This window comes from Mus caroli, unplaced genomic scaffold, assembly GCF_978045245.1.
Source record: "Mus caroli unplaced genomic scaffold, Mus_caroli_1 scaffold_2, whole genome shotgun sequence".
In the NCBI taxonomy this organism is placed as follows: Eukaryota; Metazoa; Chordata; class Mammalia; order Rodentia; family Muridae; genus Mus; species Mus caroli.
The window spans coordinates 12,952,034-12,974,345 of record NW_028227257.1 but is presented as its reverse complement, the minus strand read 5'-3'; the positions used below and the strand labels follow the sequence as shown (position 1 = coordinate 12,974,345).

The following is a 22,312-nucleotide window of genomic DNA, read 5'->3' as shown; positions in this document are numbered from 1 at the left end:
CAGAGAGCTGTGTTGGGGGTAACCTCTTGCACATTGTGTGAAGGTGTGACTCTGTATACTGAACGATTAATTCTGTACCCGCAGAGAGCTCTAGGTTTCCTATTTTGCAAATATTCACCTTCCTCACTTGCTGATTGACTTAATAAAAAACTGACAGCCAATAGCTGGGCAGGAAAGGGAAGGCAGAACTTCAGCGAGAGGGAAGGACTCTGGGAGAAAGAGACCTGAGAGATTCACCCTTGGGACATGGAGAGGAACAGAGGTGCCAGGGCCAAGAGAGAGGTAACGAGCTAGCCCCATGGTGGGACATAGTGCTAGTCAGGATAATTTAGATGAGGTGGCTGAGAGTCTGCCCTGCTATACTCCTAAGCTGTAATAAATATTCATAAAGCTCTGTGCCATTTAACCACTGGCGGGTACGAGAAGTCCCGCTATGCAGCTGAAAGCAGAAAAGAAGGGATTCCTGGTGGCAGTCAGGTCCCAGACTCTTGTTAGTGACCTACTTCTGTTTAGGAACCAGGTGGCTTGGCTTGAGACAGTCATGTCTTTGTAATTCCTCCCTCCTGCTCCAGCCCCTGGCCCCAGGGGCCTGACTCAGGTGCCCAAAGGCTCAACTAGGTAAATGACATATGTGGGGTAGACATGAGTACCTAATGTCCTCACACAAGTGTGGCCACAGGGCAGCTGGCCACTAAGGAATCAGGACTTTCTCATATCACTGACAACTCAGACAAGTGGCTCCAATCTATAACAATCAATGACAAGTGGATGGGGTCCAGTTTTAGAAGCATAGAAGGAATGAAGCCAGAATTCAGCCTCCTGACTACAAGAAGCCTCAGTAGAAATGGCCCCATCTAGCCACACAGATAGCCCAGGGCCTCAGCAGGTCAGGACATTCACTAGGAAATAGCTTCGCTGCTCTGTGCCCCCCCTAGACATGAAGACAGGGCCACATAGCTAGGACTGTTCCAGGCAACACCACAGTCTATACCCACGGACCTTCCACGTATTGCTGGATGTTGTCTACCAGGGTCCTGATGGAGCTGGGCAGGTTCCAAGGGTCCTCCTGGATACTGATCTGGATCAAGTTCCGCCCTCGGACCGTGCATTCCTCTTTCTGTTTGAACTCTGGGGCAGCAAAGTGGCAAAAGGGTGTGAGGTCAGGAGAGGGCCACAGGTGGCTCTGAAGAACGGCGGCACCATCACCAGCTCACGAAGCTCACTACCCTATGTCAAGGAAACTATGGGGCTCACGGGTATTCACAGGCTGTGCACGGCAAGCCTAAGGGAGGTATCACAGCACGGCATCCACAACAGACACCCTCAATCGGCCTCTCACTCCTCCCGGTCTCCCCATAACTACAACCAGCTCAGTACAGACATTACAAATCAATCACAGCTGGTCCTCCTAGAGCTGGAAGCTGAAGCCACAGGCTCCTCGGGTATTACCTCCTCAGAGCCATAACCAACTGAGCCGGCAGATGAGTGGTAGCCCAGTGGCCTTTCCCTATACAGAAGCAGCAGCCCAGGCTTGGAGCAGGAAAGAAATGGGATTTATCTAAGGTTGATCATTGAATCGGCCATAGGGCAGGACCAGTCAAAGGTCAGGCAGGCACCTGACCCTGTCCTTTTTTCCTGTTTGGATTTCTGAGACCCCTGTGGCTGTGCCCTCCATGTCACCTCTGACACTGGGTAGCACCCCTGAGACAGTCCAAGAGTTCCTGATTCTCTGCTATATCTCATCCTATGGGAACCAGGCTGCATATCTGAATCGGGTCTCCTATACACAGTGGGTGATCCCAGAGGTCTGGAGAGCAAGGACTTATCTCAAGGGCACAAGTGTCCAGAGCAGGCCTGGTAAGCTGGAATCAGTCTACTAGAGCCTTGGTACAGAAATGGACAGATGGATGGTAGGTGCATGCGTACAGGTAGATGGATAGGTGGATGTGCAGGTAGGCAGATGGACAGAGGGTGGATGATGAAGGATGCATAGATGGATGGAGGGTTGGTGAATGTACAGACAGATGTCTATGAATAGACAGATGCAGGGCAGATGAATAGGATGTAATGCATGCTGGGTATGCAGATAGACAGACAGACAGTACATGATGGATGGGGGAGTGGTGGAGCATGAGTAGGGAGATGTGTAGACAGAAGGATGGAGGGTGGGTGAGTGGATACCAGGTGACTAGGTCGGGAGGGAGACAGCCACATGCTGTGAGTGTGTGAGTGGGAGGTTCAGAGAGCTCGTCTTCCCCTCCCCGCTCAGTCTGATGCCAGGGAGGCCTTAGCACGTCCTTCCCTCGGAATTCCTCTCAAGGACGCTCTGAGCAGGTACCGGGACCAATATGTGCCAAAGACGCTTTTGGTGTTGTCTCCGTCATATCTGCGGCTTTGATTTATCATTAGTGAGTGTCATGTTCTGCTGGTTTCTCAACTCCATGGAGCTTAATGTGGTACTCATGAAACGAAGTTTCTAATTGGGAGAGTTTAGTTTTTAAGTTACATCAGCCATAAAACTGACCATAAATGAAAATGATTCACGCTGAGATGTGCACGGACTCTGTGCGTCAGGCTCAGGGAGGACAGCGCGAGGACTGAGATCATGGTCCTGGCTGTCCTCCTGCCTCACCCCACAGGCCCAGGAAAAAAAGAAAAAAAAATATTCTAGGCTCAGTCTGAACAAACATAAGAGTGGCCCAGGTCTGGCTCAGGCTGGAACTGTCAGAACCACGACCCTTCCATAGCTGTCCTGCAGAGAAGACCCAGATGTGGCCATGTCTTTCAGAGTCCCCTCACCTTGCCAGCTGTGCTTCATGGGGAAATGCCTGGTCTCCTCAAATGCCCTGCTCATCACAGGCCCCTTGAGCAGGGCATGGATGGAATCGACCTAGGGAGAAGAAGCTCCTGTGAGTGCAAGAAGGGCCTGCCACCCACAGTGTACCCCCGACCCCAGCATGATCAGAGTGATCCAGGGCACAGTGGGGCAAAGGTCCTACCTGGTTAAAGAGATGTTCCAGGCAGCCGTGAAGTTTGTCCTGCTTGTCGGACGGGATGCGCATGTCACAGGGCAGCTCATCCCCTAGCACAAAGAAGGAACCACAGCCGTCAGCCACAGCTGACGAGGAATTGCCATGGCTACAGACTCAGACCCACAGGGGATGTGGATCTGACAAACTCAGGCCCCAGCCAAGGCCCTGGAGAGAGCGCTTTGCCCCTGTGAGCTTCAGTTTTGTTATGGGCATTGAAGCCTTAGGATTAGCAGCAAGTGACAGCCAGGGAGAGGGACTGATGCACTGCCCAGCTAGTCTTCCCTAGATTTTCAAAAAAGTATTTAATGACATCTATTTATTTTGCTGGGGGTGGCTGTGGTGCTCAGGTGGAGGTCGGAGGACAACTTGTGGAGTCTGTTTTCTCTTTCTACCATGTATGTCCAAGAAATCAAACTCAGGTCATCGGACTGGAGAGCGCATAACTTCTCACACTGAGACACAACACTGGCATCTCTTGACTTTCAAGATGATCTCACTCTGTACACCCAGGCTGGCCTCTTAACTCAATATGTAGCCCAGGCTAGCCTCAAATTTCCAGCAGCTTCTACCTCATCCTCCCAAGTGCCAGGATTTTGGGCAAAAGTCAGTAAGCCTGCCTTCCCGGCTCTCTCAGCTGGAGGGAGCACGTAGCTCATGGGCTACACAAGTCTGTAAAACCTATTCTGACCTCCATTCCCCTCCCAGGAAATGGATGTAGAATTAAGATTTCTTTTTTATGCATAGATGCTACTGGACAGACACACGGAAGAACGAGAACAGACACAACAGCTTGAGACCTAGGAGGCTGGGAACTCACAGGGGACAAGATGCCTCAAACCCTTGAGGGAGTTTTCACTAATGTACTGTGTGGTCACAAAATGAATTTTCCTATTCTTGGTGGTGGTGGTGGGGGCAGGGCTAGGGGCGGACCCAGTACCCTGTACTTGCTGAGTAAGCATTCCACCATGAGGTATACCCGTGGTGCACATTATAACTACCACTATTACTATTACTAGTAGTAGTAGTATTTAGTCTGGTGTGTGTGTGTGTGTGTGTGTGTGTGTGTGTATGTGTGTGTTTCTGACACTGATAATGATAATGGCTGGTTCTTCTCTTCATTTCACTGGCTGCTGTGTCCCCAGCACCTGGCTGGTCTTATGTATATAGTAAATATGTTCTGAGAAACTTGCCCCATTCTATGATACTGAGGAGTGTGATAAGATACAGCAGAACACAGACCGATGTGATGGCACACGTCCTTAATCCCAGCACTCAGGAAGCAGAGGCAGGTGGATCTCTGTGAGTTCGAGGACAGCCTGGTCTACAAAGTGACAGCCAGGGCTCTGTTACACAGAGAAACTCTGTCCCAAACAAACAAACAAACAAACACACACACACACACACACACACACACACACACACACACACACATCCAGCAGAATAGCCACCATATTCCCATTACAACTTCTCCATCCCTCCCACATTCCCCAGCAGCCTCTCCCCCGAGGTCACACTCACCTGAGCCCATCTCGTCACTACCCAGGTACGAACTGTTGCTTCTCACGCTGGTGTAGGACAGGACAGAGTCCCGATTGCTGTTACACTCACTGCAACAGGACAAGAGACACCCTGAGTCACCCTCATCCCAGCCCTGGAATCCACCATCTGGGGTGTAGCCAAAACTCCTAGCCTTGGGCGGACACCCAGCCAGCCAGAGGCAGAGGGCAAGGCCAGCCCGGCTTGATGTCTGATGGGGGAAATTCGCTCAGGCCCCGGCTCAGAAGCACAGACGGGGAGTTCTTCACTTGGGTGTCTTAGTGTCTGTCACCAGGTTTCTGGGCACTACACAGCTCTCACGAGCTCAGACACACCTGCCCACGTCGCACTTGGCCAAAAGGAACTCAACAGATGAGGCACAGGAAACCGCCTTGCCAACAGCTTTCTGAACAAGGGAAAATCAGAGAGCCAAAGACGTAAGAAGGAAATCGGAGCAGGTGGGGAGTGGATCTGAGACAACGCTCCACGGACTCAGAGTGAGAAGCGGACAGAAAATCCTGCCGTAAAGACACTGTGGAAGGTGGCCACAGGGATGAGGCAGATCTGGGGAACGCAGGGATGGTGCTGAACGCAGGGATGGTGGCAGCACCCCACCCCCACAATCCTGTGGCTTCAGCCTTTACCCACACTGCAGACTGAAACAGACTCTGAGTCAGACACTGTGATTTTCCACTGGGGACCCCCACTTCTCTGTGGCAATGAGGGTGACCTGCCACAGCATAGAGAGTCCTGGTTTTGCCTGGTTACTAATTAACACCCTACTGGTATTTTCAAAATAAATTTAACAATTGTAGAAATACCACTCCCATCCTCAGAGGCAGGAAAACAAGAAAACGTCTGACTCCTTGGATCTACAGAAGCCCCACACACCACAGAAGCCAGACTCTCGTCCAGCCTGAGAGCGTACAGAGTAACACAGAATGAATGGTGTCCATCTGCCAGGCTCGGGAGCCTCAGCTCAAGGCAAGGGAACCAAGCAGGCAAGTTCTCTGGAACATCCTCTGAGAGGATCAGAAGCCCCTGGCCCTGCATCTCCACACCACCAAACACACATCGTTAGCCCCAGCGACTGATGCCCTTCATCTTGGGAAATGCCACAGTCTTGACTTTCCCGCAGGTCAGAAGCCTCAGTTGTCCGGTGACCTCTTGTGGGCCGCACGCACCTGTAGGAGTCGCGGTAGCTCATGGTGTCGTGGCCCGAGTCTTCCTGCTCGTCCTCCGACACCTTGAAGCACACTTTCTTGATGCTGTGGTCAGTCCTGTCCACTTCACTCTCCTCACTGACCGGTGGGGAACATGAGGTCTCCTCCACCAAGGATGGGTCACAGGGCGCAGGGGCAGCTGATGTGGGCTCTGTGATGGTTGACAGCAGCCTGCCAGAGCAAGAGAAAGGCCTTGAAGGTGAAGACACAGGCTGGCAGGGGACCGCCACACGGGCTCATCAAAGGGCAGGCTTCACCTCATCTCTGACTCCACAGTGAGAGAGAGGGGGAAGCTACCCAGCAGTCTTTCCCCCTTGGAAGTCCCACCAGCGACCCCATGGATGCCCAGTGCTGCCTCCTGCTGGACCCAGCTGTAAGCACTTCACACAGGCTGGGGATGTGATATAGCCCAGAGGATAAAGGCTTACATCATTGTGATCAACCTGTGGGTTGTGACTTCTGTATGCACCAAACTGCCCTTTCACCGGGGTTACACATCAGATAGCCTACATATCAGATATTAACTGTATGATTGGGGTCACCACAAAACGAGGAGCTGTATTTAAAGGCTCCAGAATCATTGCCTTAGACTAACCAGGCATGGAAGCTCGTATCTGTAGTCCCAGCACTCTGGGGTTCAAGGCCAGAACTACTCAGCTACATAGCGAGTTCTAGGCCAGCCTCAGCTACAAGAGACTTTGTCTCAAAATAACAAAACAAAAACAGCAACAAAAAAAGGAAATGTAAACAAGAAACCCAGAGTCTGCAGGAACACCTCTGTTATAAGAACTCTGCCACGGCAACACACCATTAGCAGGGATGTCTACAGTACAACTGTAATTACAAAGTAAAGCAGGTAGTGGACAGACTCCAGCCGCCGGTGGATAGCTACAGTGAACATCCGTTAACAGCACAGGCTTTGCCGCTACGCGGGGCAGTGTCTGGAGACAATCTGGGCTGTCAACTGGAGGAGGACGCCGAGGCCCTGAGCAGAGACTGAGCACGCTACATGCCCAGGAGCCCCACAGTACAGACAACCACCTGAATCGCCAGACCAAAGGAGGAGCCTTTTAAAAACTTGACTGCATGGCTCTCACTGAACCAAATGATGATGATGAAGATGATGATAATTGTTGTTGTTGTTGTTTATTGTTATTATTATTCCCTTTAACATTATCTGGTACCAGACCGTGCACAAGTGGTCCTGACTGACTGGCTCTAAAGTGTTCCTTCCAGACAGCATTCAGAAAGCAGGTCCCTACATTGGTCTAGACACTGTTTCTGGCTAGTGCACTTTCGAAGCCTCTTGATCTACAATGGCTCCTGCCCCTCCTGCTGCCCCTCCTCATCTATGTCCTCCTCCCCCTCCTCCTCCTCCTTCTTTTTCTCCTCCTCTTCTTTCTCCTCCTCTTCTTTCTCCTCCTCTTCCTCTTCCTCCTCCTCCTCCTCTTCCACATCTTCCTCCTCCTCCTCCTCTTCCTCCTCCTCCTCCTCCTCTTCCACATCTTCCTCCTCCTCCTCCTCCTTTTCTTCCCTGCATCCAAAGCCTGGACATTTATTTGTTATGTGCTATAGAGAATGGCCTGTCCCCAGCTTTAGCCAATGTCACCCTAAGGTGCTGTTTAACTAACCTCTGTCTCCCTCTTGAGGCTGAGTAGTGAGTGGAGTTATCTCTGCCCAGAGCTGGCAGCTGCTGTATGCACCACAATGTCCTATGGTCAGCAGTCCATTTTGCTTCAGCGTTAACACAGAGAATGAATCTCACAGGCTTCAGCCTCATAAGGACACTGCCTACCTGCCTCACTTCCTTAGAGCCGGCTCTCCCTAGAGAATTAGGGACTTCCTGTTGTCTGTTGCAGATGCTCTGGGCAGCTGGGAGGGACAGCCCAGGCACGGGGCACAGGACCCGAGGTGCTCAAGATGGCCACTATGACCAGTGATGTCCAGACAGCAGAGAGGGCCCTGGGGCCAGGCCTCACCTGTTAATCTGGGTGACATACTGCTTCATCTCCTTGAGGGCCACATCCAGCTTAGTGAAGAGCTGCAGGTATGCGTCCTGGATCTCACGGTCTTCCTGTTTGAGCAGAAAGCTCAGGCCCCGGTCTTGCTGGCTCGGGGCACCACTGGCTGACCCATAGCTGCTGTCATTGAGACCCTGGCCTTGGGAGTCCTCGTCTACAGCAGGTGAGCACTTCCAGGACGGGGCAGCCATGGTGGTGATACAGTGCTGGGTATAGGCCATGGGGTTCAGGCCTGTAGCAAAGGTGGGGGAGCTTACTCAGAAACAGGCTCAGACCCACACAGAGGGGACCCTGCCTGAACCTCTGGACAGGAAAATGCACGCAGCACGTTTGACCTTCTGACATCTCAGAGCACTAGGTCACCCGAGAAGGCAGCTGCCATTTGTTGAAAACACATTTTAACTACTGAGATATTTTTCCCCCTACCTAGAGTACAGATGTGATGGCAGGTGCTCTGGCAGCCATCTTATACCACAAGAAGCATCATGAAGGTACAAGACTCAAACTAAAGACGGTAATACAGAAAGACGGGAGCCTGGGTCCCTGATGACTACACAGCCACCAACCCCACCCTGGACAGTGGCTTTCGGTCATTTCTCTGTTTCCTCATCTGTAAGGTGAGCTCTAACACAAGTTCTGATAGACACACGCTGGTACCTTGTTCTGGGTCAAGGCCGATGAGGGAGGGTTTGCGTCCAAAGCGGATGCTGAAGGACCTGCCCACCGAAGGTGTGGTCTTGGGGTAGGACACTTCCATGAGGTTGACGTGACAGTTGGTGGGGCAGAAGTCCAGGCCACACAGCGGGTGGGGCTCCAGGGGTGCCTGCTTGAAGGGGGGGCTGACCCTGCTCTTCAGCTGGGCTGCAAACTGAGAGGGGGAGGGGAGCGGACAAGAGAGCATGAGTTGGCTTCAGCAAGGTCCTTGAATACCCTGGAGCCACTCTGTAGTCCTGACACTCCCAAATCGGAGAAAGAACAGTTATGGCTGTGAATGAAGCTGTCACCCTGAGTGTCTCTCACAAGGACAGCCTACCAGAAGCTGTGGGGCTGAGTATGGACATGGAGTCTTTTCTCTCTTTTAGCTGCAGTAATGTCTTAGAAACCACATCTCCTGGCCCTCAGTTATGAGGTTCAGGCACGGTCACCTCCTTATTCTACAATGCTTGGGGCAGGGCAGGGCAAGGGACATGAGCAGAACCAGGAGCACCCAGTGAATCCATCGTGACAGAGATGGTAAAGAGAGATCCACAAGGCCACCTGGTCACCACAGGCGAGGGCCCAGCCTCAGAGGGGAACTGATCCCTCTGGGAGCCAAGCCGGCACCTGGATACCGCTGTACCTGAAGTCCACCTGTGGCCTGCCTGGCAACTGAGCCCATCAGGGTCACCCCTTGCTCAGGGGGAACTTAGCTGAGGCGCTGTAAGCAGAGTGCGGGTACCAAGTACCTACCTCCTGGTAGCAGGCGATCCTCTGGCCGATGCTCTCCAGCTTGGTGTCACAGATGTTATGGAACTCGTAGTGGGACATGGTGACAATGGCACTGCTCATGGCCATGAGCCGCCCACAGTTCTGCACGAAGATGCTGTCGTCTGCAGCAAAGGCCTCAAGGATCTGCGGAAGGGAGGACAACCTCTGAGTGTGTGTCCCGCAGGTTCAGAGAGGTCTTACCTGTGGGGAGCCTTTTTATACCAGAACACCCTAAGAGATTGGGACTGTGACACACCCATTTTGGAGAAAGTTAAATTGAGGCTAAAAGATCAGTAGCTATCTTCCCTGGTCCTGCTGATGAGGAGCACTGGGGTAAGGACCAGAGGCCAGGGCTCCAGGACAAAGGAATCAGCAACCCCTGACCTTGAGGCAGAACAGACCAGGTCAGGGTCTAAGGCGGGACAGAGCTGGGGTGGGACTGGGTATGGAGCAGTGTGAGGTGGGGTGACTGGGGTAGGGCTACAGAGCAAGGTGAGACCTTGGCAGCAAGGCGGAAACAGCCTCGGGGCTCCACGATCTTTTCCAGCACGTGACACTTGGCTCCTGCAGTACTCATGTATTCGTAAACCACGCCGTGCTCCAAGTGAACATTGTCCAGCGTCAGGCTGACCACAGCGCTGTCCTCATGCAGGCTCAGCTGGGGACCCAGGGACAGCAGGGGCAGGGCTAGAAGCCAGAGGGGCAAACCACACTGAGAACAGCACTGTGCCCTAGGAGCTAGGCTGCTGCCAGCACCCCTGAGCGAGCTATGTCGGTCGGGGACACGCCAACAGTCACATTGTACATCCATGGCTTGCTGCTCCACGATCCTACCCACAGGGGAGCCCCTTCTGGGTGGAGCTGACCCAAGACCCACTGGAGGCTGATCCCTCCTGCCCACTTCAGTTCCACAGACAGCAGGACACTGCCAGTCTGGACCCCACTGGGTTCCTAGAAAGGAGGAGACATTCTCTTTCATGGATTCAAAGTTGCCAGAGCCACCACATAAAAAGCCAACCGAGTGGCTGAGAAGTGAGAGGCGCTGGATTGAGCCAGCCCTGAAGCTTGCCTGACCCTACTCAGATCTCAGTTGGCTGAGCCCACACTTTTCTGTGAGCCGGAATCTCTAGGAAGGAGTATGTACGTAGGGCCCTCAGGGTGACTGCTGAGGCGGTGACCTCTGAGGGAAGGGAAGAGAGCAGTGGTCCGGACAGTGCACACAAGTGTAAAGTCAGAGCAGAAACATTCATTCAGCCAGATGCAGAGCAGAGGGCATGGAGCGAGGAGGGAGGTGGTGCTGGGAGCCAGGCTGGCCGGGACCCTGGTTGTTGAAGGTTGTGGCTATGCCTTCTCGTTCTCCCTGAGCAGGGAGGAGGCCACCAGAAGGCTCTGCTCTCATTTTGTAAGAACACTGTGTGGGATTTGGGGTGGGGACCAACCAGGGAGAGGACGGCGAGCACACGGCTACAAGAATCCTGGTAAAAACCAGGTGCAGAACAAACCAGTACCGGTTAAGGTGGTGGGAACTGGTCAGACCCTGGTGGTGGAAAGCAAGTAATGGCCAGCCGAGTGGACAGCATGCATGGTGCAGGAATCACATGGGAGGAAGTAAGGACTAACTAAGAGAGTCCAGGGTAAAGACGGACCAGGGGCGGGCTCAGGTTAAGTTTCTGATGCCAGCAGAGGAAGTGAGCAGTCTGGTAAGAGGCCAAAGGTGACTCTAGAGGGGACCGTGGCAGGTCGTGACAGAACGGTGGCCCGCAGAAGACACGCACTTCTGGTCCCATAAGCCATGAGTCTGTCACACAGTCAGCAGGGGAGAATTTGGGCTGTCACTAAGCAACCAACTCCTGACTGACAAGCCAATGAAAAGTAAAGGGGAGGGGCTGGCGAGGTGGCTCAGTGGGTAAGAGCACCGACTGCTCTTCCAGAGGTCCCGAGTTCAAATCCCAACACCCACATGGCAGCTCACAACCGTCTGTAACTCCAGTATCTGACACCTCCAAAACAACCCCACCACATACACACAGACAAAACACCAATGCAATCACATGAAATAAAAATAAATAAATTGTTTTTAAAAACAATAAAAGCAAAAGAAACTGTGAACATCCCAGGAACCATCCTGGGCAGACGGGGGCAGAGTCACAAGGATAATGAGCTAGGACTTGGGCGAACTGTGCTAGGCCATCAGGCAGCAAGAGAATCAGGAGCCAAGCCATGTGGGGAGCTTCTAGAAGCTGAAACAGCCAAGTCAGTTCCTGCCTAGAGTCCCAGAAAGAACCACGGCCCAGTGGGATTCACTACAGTGTGAGCTGCTAAAGATGGACCCAGCTCTGAGCTGCTCACAGCACTAAGAAGGCCAACTGGGATGGATGGAGACCTGGGGACACAGAAGACCAGACATCACCGTGACCCCAAACTGAAGCTCCTCTCACTCCCTGTCCCTTACCTGAATCAGGCTGGTCATCTTCCGGGGGGTCCTCATCAGGGGCACCCTGGCTGGCTCGTGCCAGCTGGGCATCCTCATGGCTGTGGTAGACCCACTGGTAAAGACCCTGCGAAGAACCACTGTCAGAGGACGAGCCAAGGCAGGTGGTCCCCTGATTCCTGCCTATGAGGCCACCTCTGAAGAGATCTCCAAAATGTCCCTCTGGAACTGAGGGACCACTGGCTGAGGGTGGAACACCAACTCTGAGGTACAAGTAATAAGTAATATCCTCCTCTCCAAAGTCAAGAGAAGGCGTGTGGATGGAAGAGTGACTGTAACCGCTGCCAGAACCCAACCCTGCAAGTGATTTCTATGGTTAATGTGGCTCGTTGCTGAAGTCACAACACTCCCATTTGTAAAAGGGCCTTTCACACTCAGCTCAGCTCAGTGCTCCTAAGCAGTCTAAGGGGCCTCCAAGATGGCAGCCAGCCTCCCACCTTCCGCTCAGTGCTCACCAGGGCCTCTTCCCTGTGGTTGCGGAAAGCCTGGAAGTGCTCGAGAACCTCCAGGGCGCCATCATTCGCCACGCTGGTGCCATTGACTTTCAGGATGCATTGGCCTGCGCAGAGCCCGGCAGTCACAGCCTCAGAGCCTGGGGAACAGGAACACTTGAGGCCAGAGCCAGGCAGAGGAGCCAGGGTCCAGCTGCCCCTGCCAACGGCTCAATCCAGAGCGTGCCTCCTCTCAGCTGCCAACCAGAGAGCTGCCGCTGACACAGCAGAGGCAGCCGGCCCAATGTGGTATCTCAGACCCCTATCTTTTGGAGCCCTGCATGCCCGCATAGCGACGGACTGAAGCCAGGAGGCAGAGAGAGACCAAAGCTACCCTTAGGGCACAGGCTCAGAAAATCCAGGGCACAATATAGCTGCCTAGCACAGTCCATCCCTGTCAATCCTACCACAGGTCCCAAGCAGTGAGTCGTGAGCATCTCTAGGCTAACGGACAGCTCTAGAAATGGAAACAAATGGCCAGCTGCCTCCAGCCTAAGATGCACAGGCCTCGAGGACCTTGGCCCATACAGGTCCCAATCCCAGGGGCCTCCAACTACCTCTTTGCCCTGCGTCTACAACACAACACTTCACCTCTCTGGGACTTAATATTCTCATCTGTGAAGTTGGTAAACAGTGCATCTCTTCAAAGGACTCTGGAGAGACTCTAGAAGCTTGGGCGTGGGGAATGGCTGTCTTTACTAAGTGCTCAGTAGATGTTAGTCACTTTCTCAGTTCTAGCTGGACTGCCTAAGGCTCTAGCCAAGGTCTCACACAGCTGGACCATGGCCTTGCTGCCACTGGGAAGGTATAGATGCTTGCACTGGGCATGCGGCTCTCCACGCCCACGATGCGGCCCCAAGAGGCTCTGCACACCAGACTCCCGCTCACCTCTGCCCACAGCAAAGACACACGGTGGGGCCGTTCCTCGAATCTGGAAGGACAGGGCCTCTGGGTGGTCAGGGACTTTGATGGTCCTAGCAGGCACAGGGGCAGAGACAGGCCATGAGAAAAAGGAGTGTGGGTCCTCAAGGAGTCCCTTCCCGCCAACACCCTGCCCTGTCTCCAAGGCTTCTTGAAAATCAGCCCCGAGAGGAGCAATTATCAACACGGTCAGTCAACCAGGTCCCCAAAGCATGCGGTAAAGAACCAAAGGCCGTCACCCAAGCAGACAGGGGCTGAGACAGTGGCGGATACCAAGGGGAGGCACAGCTTGGGGGCTGTGGGTGCCAAGGGAAGGTACCAGCTGCAGGGATTGGCAGATGTCATTCATTTTGAGCTGCTAGGCAGCTTCTGTCCTCAGCACACAGCATGATCCCTCCTTCCATATCTACCGGGCAAGCAGAGCCACCCTGAGAGCCTGTCCTCGAAGATTAAACCCTGGTGACTTCCGTCTCCGGCATCGAGTAGCTAAGCCCTGCCTGTCACCTTTTCCTTGAATCTCCTGTCCTTACAGAAACAGATCCAAACCAGTGGTTCTCAAACTTGCTAATGCTGGGGGCCTTTAATACAGTTCCTTAGGAACGTGGTGGCGCACACCTTTAATCCCAGCACTTGGGAGGCAGAGGCAGGCGGATTTCTGAGTTCAAGGCCAGCCTAGTCTATGGAGTAAGTTCCAGGATAGCCAGGGTTACACAGAGAAACCCTGTCTCAAAAAAAAAAACAAAAAAAACAAAAAAAAAAAAAACAGTTCCTTATGTTCTTATGACCCCACCAACCATAAAATTATTTTCATAGCTACTTCCTAACTGTAATGTTCCTACTGTTAGGGATCCTAACGTGAATATCTGTGTTTTCCAATGGTGTTAGGCAACCTCTATGAAAGGGTCATTTGACCCCCAAAGGGGTCAACGCCCACAGGTTGGGAATCACTGAAAACTCTCCACAGCTGGCAGCCAACATTTGCCTCAAGTACCTGGGAAGCAGGGCACCAAATAATTAACCTTAAAATATAAGTACATCGGTGCTAGAGAGATGGCTCATCGGTTAAGAGCACTGACTGCTCTTCCAGAGGTCCTGAGTTCAATTCCCAGCAACCACATGGTGGCTCACAACCATCTGTAATGGGATCCAATGTCCTCTTCTGGCATGCAGGTGTACATGCAGACAGAGTACATATACATAATATAAATAAATAATAAGTAAAATAAAAGTATGCCCACCGCACCTCTGTCCAGATGTGGCCCACCCTGACCCTGCAAGCCGGGCAGCCATAGAAGGCACCTGTTTCCACCTGCAGCCCCAGGGAAGTCTTCCTCTCCAGCGGTCATCCACAGGGACTTGCTCATGTCTCCTCTTTCTAACTCTGCTCCACCCCCCTCACTGCCTCTTTCCCTCTGATCTGCCATCAACAATGTAACCTCGGGGGCTTTGCAGTGAATGCTTCATCTTTCTAGAGCCCTGGTCCTCCAGAAGTCGTCTCCAAGAGCCATCCCTCCATCCCCAGTGACATCTCTCTGGCTACTGTCTCTCTGCATACACTGGCTTCCTTCTCTAATCTCAGGTATCTGCTGATAACCACCAACTCGGCACACACCTCATACCTGCCCAGTGTATATCTGCCCCCCTGACTTCACAAGAATCTATGGAAGGTAGGAACTGTATCCACCTTGACGGGACTGTGTTCCCAAGCCTGAGCTGGTCATGTGCACTTGGGACATCAAATTAGACTAACAAAGGTCACAGCCCCACACAGGAGGGCCAGGCCCAGGGAGACCTGCCAAGTCAGCCTGAGGCTCGCACTCACTCTTTGGCCTTGGTGGCCACCAGGAGGCGGAGTGGGCGGCGGGAGCAGAAGGACTGGTTGAGGATGGTCTCCACCTCAGAGAAGGGACGCAGGAACACCAGGTCCTCGTTGATGGAGTAAATCTTCCTCCCCGCCTGCAGGCCAGCCATCTGGAGGGACAAGCACAGGTGTCACTGGTCTCCTCCCTCTTCACCGAGGAAGCTGGAATGTTCTAGAAGCACCAGGAAGCTGGGCTCTGAGCTGTAAATGAAAGCCCAAGGAGGCAAGGGTGGGTGGCAGTTCCCTTGGGAAGAAATGGCCAATGCCAGCCTGTGTTGTGACGGCACAGAAGTCAGTGTGGTGGCCACTTTGTAACCATGGGAATGTGAACAAGACTGTGGAAGGAGATGCCATAAACTAGGGTTTGTTTGGGAGACAGAAGAAACCCTGCAGGGAGCCAGCCATCTGCTTTCCCTGCACGTCTCCATGAGCCCAGCAGGTGGCGCTAGTGGAACGTGCCAGGAAGGCAGTCTCATTCCAGCTACCCTGCATCTCAGAGACATGGGGTCACCCCCAGTTCAGGTACCACCCCACCTGAGTGGCCACCGGTGGGTCTCACCTCAGCCAGAGAGCCCCTCTGCACAGACTTCACTACCACAACCTTGTTCTTCTCCTCAAGATCGAAGCCATAGTCGTCCTCCTGTGGCGGGATCTGAAAGCCCAAGATGCACTTATAGCAACCAGATGGGAGGGACACCACCCTTCTCCCCCAAGAACTAGGATCCTGCAGTGAGGGGCCCCAAGTCTACAAGGCCCCTGAGCTGCCCCACTTTTACTGCTGACTGAAGGAAACCGTCTACAGCGTGACTGGGAATGTACTCAGGCTAAAGTAAAAGAAGAGAGCAGGTGACCTCTGAGAACTTCACAGATGGGCAAAGAGCTCCAGGCAGCAGGTACAGGGGATGGGAAGGCCCAGAGGCAGCCCCAGCGCGAGAGACTAGCCTGGCTCAGACAGTGAGGAAAGCGTTACCCAGGGGACAAAGCTGGAGAGGCAGGAAGAGCTCAGGACAGACACTGACTCTTATCCAGTGTGGTGGGTTACACTGGAGGGCTTTAGAGCACCAGAGGGAACTGCCGTCCCCAGGATTACCACAGACCAGAGAGGTTAGAGCGGCTATAGACAGACCTCTTCCGGACAACTCGCCACAAGCCCAGCCTAAGAAGTCAGGCTAGGTGGGCTGGGATGCCAACCTTGCTGACCTGGTTAGTAAATGTCCCAACTGCAAACACTCAAGGCTCCTGGATGCGAGCAGGACACAAACTCCTGAGAGCTATCTATAGTGCTGGAGGAGGTGACTCAGGAGGCACAGTGAAGCAATGGTTGTGGGCTAGATGAAAGGGTAGGAGCTCCTGCAGCCCCAGCGTTTCATGAGGAATATAGTCCTGGCTAGCACAGTGACTTGGCTTTTCTGTCCCAAGACTCATGCTCAGAGCTGCATGCCCTGCTCTGGCCACTGTCTGAAGCTGCCCAGCTACCAGGCCACAGGAGAGGCAAGGAAGAGAGGCAGAGCAGCCCTACTGTGAGCCTCCTACCAGCAGTCGCTTGGCTAGGATGTTCTCCACCAGCTTGAAGTCGTTGCGAAGCTGTTTGTTCTTGCTGCTGGTCCCCTCCATCTCCTCGTCAGCATGGAAGCGGAAGTACTGGGACTCATCCTTGAATTCGCTCTTCTCCAGAACTGCAAGCCGCAGACACACAGTCGTGGTCAGATGGCAGCGGTTCGGCTGCCTTGGCCAACCGGCAACCACAGGCTAGAAGCAGCTCCCAGACAAGCGTCGCTTGGCAGAGAGAGCATTGTAAGGGAGCAGAATTGCAAGCCAGTGTTAACATGTGTGAACTCCACACAACAGCCTTGGCTCTCTGACTCCTTTAAAAACCTGACATGGCTTGGTGGGTTCGGTGCCTGCCGTACAAGCAGTAAGGCCTGCGTTTGGATCCACAGTGCCGATATGAACGCCCTGTGAAACACATACCTCTAACCCCAGCGCTGGGGAGACAGAGACCAGCACATCTTCAGAGCTTGCTGGTCAGCGATTGACCCAGTTGGGAGGGTTCTGGGTTCAGATAGAGATCCTGTCTCAAAAACCACAGTGGAAAGTGGCTGAGGAAGGTACCCAGTGTCCCCCTCTGGCCTCCACATGAAGGGTGAGTGCAGACACATGTTATACACACACACACACATACACACACGCACCAAGAAATCTTAAAAAACAGGAAAGAAGCTGGGTGTGGTGGCGCACGCCTTTAATCCCAGCACTCAGGAGGCAGAGGCAAGCGAATTTCTGAGTTCGAGGCCAGCCTGGTCTACAAAGTGAGTTCCAGGACAGCCAGGGCTATACAGAGAAACCCTGTCTCAAAAAAAAAAAAAAAGTAAAAAAGAAGAAGAAAAAGAGGAAGAAGAAGAAGAAGAAGAAGAAGAAGAAGAAGAAGAAGAAGAAGAAGAAGAAGAAGAAGAAGAAGAAGAAGAAGAAGGAAGAAGGAAGAAGGAGAACTAGAAGAAAAAAGAAAAAGCAAAGGAAAGAAGGAAAGAGAGAAGGTCCATCAAAGCAAAGAGTTAGCAGCCTGTGAGGGCCTGCGTGCGAGAAGAGAGCCAGTCCAGATTCCTCCAGACCCCAGTTTGCTCACGGGGGGTGGGGGGGGCAGTCTTCCTCCTGCAGGGGAACTACCTGTGTGTGAGTGTGTAACTGGGTAACCCCTCTCCTGCTCTGGAACAAACAGGCACGCAAATTGCTACTTCCCTCAGCGCAGGGCGCGCCAGGCTCCTGAGCATCCTGCTAATTTAGCCTCTGTTGTAAACATGGGGTTAGGAGACTCCAGAGCTGGAGGAAGAGTCACCGTGCTGTCTCTGAGCAGTGATGTCCAAGGAGACACAGAGGGACACTCTCCAGTCACTGGCCAGCCAGGTGAGGCCCCACCTCCCCCTCCCAGCCAAGGCTGCTAGCCCAGCTTTGAGAGGTGCATACAGACTGGAGTTCAAACCCCTCCATTTGACACTTTAACCCTTTGCACTCTGGTTTTCCCTTCTAGGAGAAGACCAAGAGATGGTTCCAAGGCTGCAGTGGCAAGCCTCCTCTGTTTCCCTGTCTTTATAAGTCCCTCCCAGAAGACACTCAGGACGCAGACGTGGCAGAAGGTGCTGTCCCCTCCTCCACTCTGTGCTGGCACTGCCCTTTGCCACAGCCACTCCCCAACGTTTGGTCCTTTCCTATTTTAGCAGATATTTGAGTTTGTGGTGGTGATGGGGGGATGTACAGCCTGCAATTTCCCCCCTCAAGGGCCCTGAGGGCATCAGGCTGCCCAAGTACCCCTCCTTGTGTAGTCTCCCCAGATAGCTGCCTTCCGGGAACAAGGCTGAGTGGACCACAATTACCCTCACCCACAAATGAGAGGCTCCTGCAGAGGACGGGTGGCAGGGCCAGGGCTACTGGAGGGTGCAGGCGGCTTCTGAGAAGGAGGCAGGCCCATGGGTGGCCAAGCCTGGTCCCTTCAGCTGAGGAAATGAGCAGTAGAGGGGACCAGGCAGCAAGGTCTCTGGAGAAAACAGAGAAATTGAAGCCACAGGGGAGCTAAAGCCTACAGGGAGCAGAGAGCTCAGCCATGGACACAGACAGGCAAATCGCCTTCAGAATGCTATGGCCCCCGGCCAGTTTTCCTAAATAAAGTTTTATTGACACCTAGCCACACCCCCTTTTGTTCCAGTTGTGGCAGCTGCTTGGCCCTTTGCAGAGCAAGTTCACTAAATCTAAGTTAGAACAAAGCTCACACTTCTGCAGCCTGTACCTGTATCCAAGCCTCCGCATTAGGACCACAGTACCAGCTTATCAGCATACACAAGATGGGTTGTGTCTGTCCGATATACAAGGGGGATCCACACATGCACATATGCCAGATGCCAAGCCCCAAGCCCCCCCGCTGCGTTTACCACTCTGTGCTACAATATGGCACCATGGTGGGCACACAGTGGCCACCCACAGGGAGGAGTCAGAGACTCAAAGGGAGAACTCAGTTTCTCTGAGAGAGGGACCAACAAAGGTAATGGGGGTGGGGCATAGGAGGACACCAGGCCGCCTGGGAGCAGGGGAGACCAAAGCATACGCCTTCCGATGCTGAGACACCGCCTTCAATGCTGAGACACCGTGTATGCAAAGCCGGCTCTCGGGGGCCCTAAGCAAAGCTCGAGACCCCGCACTTACCATGGTGCATAAAACCGTTGTTGCAAAGGCCCACACCAAGCGCCACGGCCTCCTCCCGTGTCTGGCAGTCCCCCTGAAATGGAACAGAAGAGGCTGCTCTGAGGGGAGCCAGCACTGAATCGTTTAAGACGGGCTACCATCGGGAAACACAAGTTGCAGGAGGGCAGAGATTTGTCATACTATGGACCAAAGTGCCCAGAAATGTTAGGAACCATTCCTGATAAACTCCTAACCAGGGAGTTACTTCTTTAGAGGATGCTGGTTGCCTAGCAACAGCCCTTTCTTGATCCCTCCCCAATAAGGAAACTCCCCCCATTTCACGACCACCCTGGCAGTTAAGGTGGACAATGAGGCACAACAAAACCCTCTAGGAATAAGGGCGCTGTGGCAAACCTGTGCTCACAGGCTGTCCTCTTCTTTCTGACTCCCTGCCTGGAACTAAGATGTGATGCCTGGTGCTTCTGCAATCACAATGTGACCTCAGGGTAAAACACTGTAATGGTGGCAGAGTAGAAAAACAGAGGGGGATCCTCAAAGACCTCATGAGGTGGCCCTGGTTGTTCTGGGCCACCAACCTTGTGCTGCTCTCACGAGAGACATAAATCCCAAATTTCTCTGGCTCTGTATGTCTGTAGACCATGCCCCCTGATGTTAGAAATGAAGTCTACAGTGCTTGAGAAGCCTACAGGGCCTTTAGGGGATACCACTGTCCCTTCCACCAGGGACGAAGCCACATGAGACGAAGCCACGTGAGGAGGTGACAGTGAGGCTGATGATGGCCTGACAGGCCACCAACTGTCCCGAAGCCCACCCTGGTTCCACAGGTCTGGACATGTGGCCTCTGGTCCAGTCATCTTTAACTTAGGTCTTTCTGTCTTGATGACGTGTCAGCAGAACTAGGAACTGGGCTGATCACGAGGGATGGGGACCAGAGCTGACTTCTGATGTCTGCTCTCTTAGTGGCCTGGCTGCAGGGCTCCTGCCTCCTCCCCTGCCAGAGCAGCCTGTTTGTGTTGCTTGCAACCCAAGTCACCTGCAGCTCAGACAAGCTTTACCTTTGAACACCCCCCCCCCAATCAGAAGACAGGTGTATGCCACCACAACCATCCTGGAACCCCAAAATCTCCCTGCTAGCCAGGTAGAGAGGGGCTAGGACCTCAGAGTGGGAGCCGGGCTGGCAGACTCAGTCCCAGCTGCTGACTGGATCGAGGGCTGTGATCAGGGGCACCTCACGACAGCTTGGGACAGGCTTCTGGGCTTCCAGATGCACAGGCAGCCAGCCCTGCACACAACTGTGACAGTCCAGAAGGGAAAAGGCTGCCAGACACCTAGCCAGCCAGACCTGGCCCTCTTTCTGGAGGGTGGAGGAGGGTACTCCCAGCCAAAGAGACATGATTGCTTTTCCAGGGGCTGTGAGGACCAGGTGTAGGGACTCTAGCAGGGGCTGTGGGGTGGGCTGAGAGAGGGGCTAAGGGGTCCTTAGTGTGCAAAGCATTACTAGGTGAGGGTTACAAGGAAAACAAACAACTCCTAAGGGGCCCTAGGCCAGAGGCAGGGGAATGGCAAGATTGGAGCTGGGACAGAAGAGGCAACAGGGCGGAACACTCCACACATACAGAGCAGCTGCCTCTAGCCGCAGAGCTGGGAAGTAGTGACAGCCAGCCCAAGTGGCCTTGGCTGATGATTGGTCTTAGAAGACCAGCCAGTCTCTGGAGTCTACTTGGTTTGCAAAGAGCTCAGAACCGGCCTAGCCTGTCTCTTCTATCCCCAGAGGCAGAGGCCAAGGAGGCTCCTGAGGACACAAGGCAAGCCCAGGTCACGGTGACAGACCTGAGTGCCCCAGGGGAGGACAAGTCGGGGAGGTGGGGGGAGCAGTGTGGACAGTGCTCTCTAACTCCTCTCTGGCTACTTCTGTTTCTCATTCAAAAAGTCATGGTGTCCCTCACAAGTCCCTGGGAGGGAACTGTGCACACCCCCGCCTGACACAAAGAAGCATAGGAAAACTGTCACCATCTTGCTTCCTGACTTCCTGGGGGACCAATGGGAGCACACGGGGAGAGTGTGAGTGACCGAAGGCCACACACAACATGGGATCCCACTGCCCACCATGCCTACCGTGCTCCGTGCTTCCACTGACTGACTCCTTGTCGGCAGGGGAAACTGAGGCACAGGCAGGAGGGCTGACTCAGGCTTCCCGATGACCAAGATCTGAGATCAGACGCCATGATCTGAGATCTCACAACGGGTAAGGCTGGTTGGTTCCTCTAAGCCTAGATACACCTGACCTTTGGAGTCTCAACTCATCACCCAGGCATGTATGCCTGACTCCAAGCTTTCTAAGCTAGCCTTTTCCAGCCACCACGTCACAGACAGGAAAACCGAGATTCCAAGGGGGGCAGTCAGTCACTGGCCCCAGGCTGTGGTTCTGACACAATGACGCAGCCCCTCCCTGCCTGGTTCATTTGGGCCTCCCCCAGTGACTCATGTGCCCAGGCTCTCAGCAGCACCATCTGCTGGGCCCTGGTAGCTGTTGCAAAGGGTTCTCGGGGTACCCCAACCGTCCATCTTCTCTGTCCCAGTTACTGGTGCTGGCCCTAGGGTCCAGGAGGCAGCAAGGAGGAAGGCCAGTGCACGTGTCATCTCTGTTCATCATCATCCCACAGCTGGGTTATTATCAAGGTGGTGCACTCTCGCCCAGCACTCCCTACCTGGCCCTGCACTCTAAACAAGTCACATGACCTAAGCCTCAGGCTTCCATCTGTAACACTGGGATGGCCACCACGCTACCCAAGCTTGTTCCAAGGGTCATATAAGACGACACGCCATGATCTGAGATCTCACAACGGGTAAGGCTGGTTGGTTCCTCTAAGCCTAGATACACCTGACCTTTGGAGTCTCAACTCATCACCCAGGCATGTATGCCTGACTCCAAGCACCCAGGGGTGGATCCTGAGACACTCAGTGTCTCTATCAACACGCCTGGTCTCTTCCATACAGACTGGCTTAAGCATTGACGTGGGGCTCACACAACAGATGACATCTACCGAGAAAACCACTTGGCCAGGAGAGACCATGAGG

At 53.6% G+C, this 22,312-nt stretch overlaps 1 protein-coding gene across 1 annotated transcript in view; it reads right to left on the bottom strand.

Moving 5' to 3' along the window:
* Positions 1 to 22,312, bottom strand: part of Prex1 (phosphatidylinositol-3,4,5-trisphosphate dependent Rac exchange factor 1) — a 152,957-nt gene that overhangs the window by 10,505 nt on the left and 120,140 nt on the right. Inside the window, exons 15-30 of the mRNA XM_021186170.3 lie at positions 19,235 to 19,307; positions 16,577 to 16,719; positions 15,603 to 15,695; positions 15,005 to 15,153; positions 13,150 to 13,235; positions 12,226 to 12,362; positions 11,732 to 11,837; positions 9,779 to 9,966; positions 9,262 to 9,423; positions 8,470 to 8,680; positions 7,771 to 8,044; positions 5,753 to 5,962; positions 4,551 to 4,639; positions 3,000 to 3,082; positions 2,800 to 2,890; positions 1,000 to 1,128 (exon numbers count right to left, since the gene is read on the bottom strand). Coding sequence (XP_021041829.1) covers positions 1,000 to 1,128; positions 2,800 to 2,890; positions 3,000 to 3,082; positions 4,551 to 4,639; positions 5,753 to 5,962; positions 7,771 to 8,044; positions 8,470 to 8,680; positions 9,262 to 9,423; positions 9,779 to 9,966; positions 11,732 to 11,837; positions 12,226 to 12,362; positions 13,150 to 13,235; positions 15,005 to 15,153; positions 15,603 to 15,695; positions 16,577 to 16,719; positions 19,235 to 19,307 — 2,224 coding nt within the window. The remainder of the gene's footprint in view (positions 1 to 999; positions 1,129 to 2,799; positions 2,891 to 2,999; positions 3,083 to 4,550; positions 4,640 to 5,752; positions 5,963 to 7,770; positions 8,045 to 8,469; positions 8,681 to 9,261; positions 9,424 to 9,778; positions 9,967 to 11,731; positions 11,838 to 12,225; positions 12,363 to 13,149; positions 13,236 to 15,004; positions 15,154 to 15,602; positions 15,696 to 16,576; positions 16,720 to 19,234; positions 19,308 to 22,312) is intronic.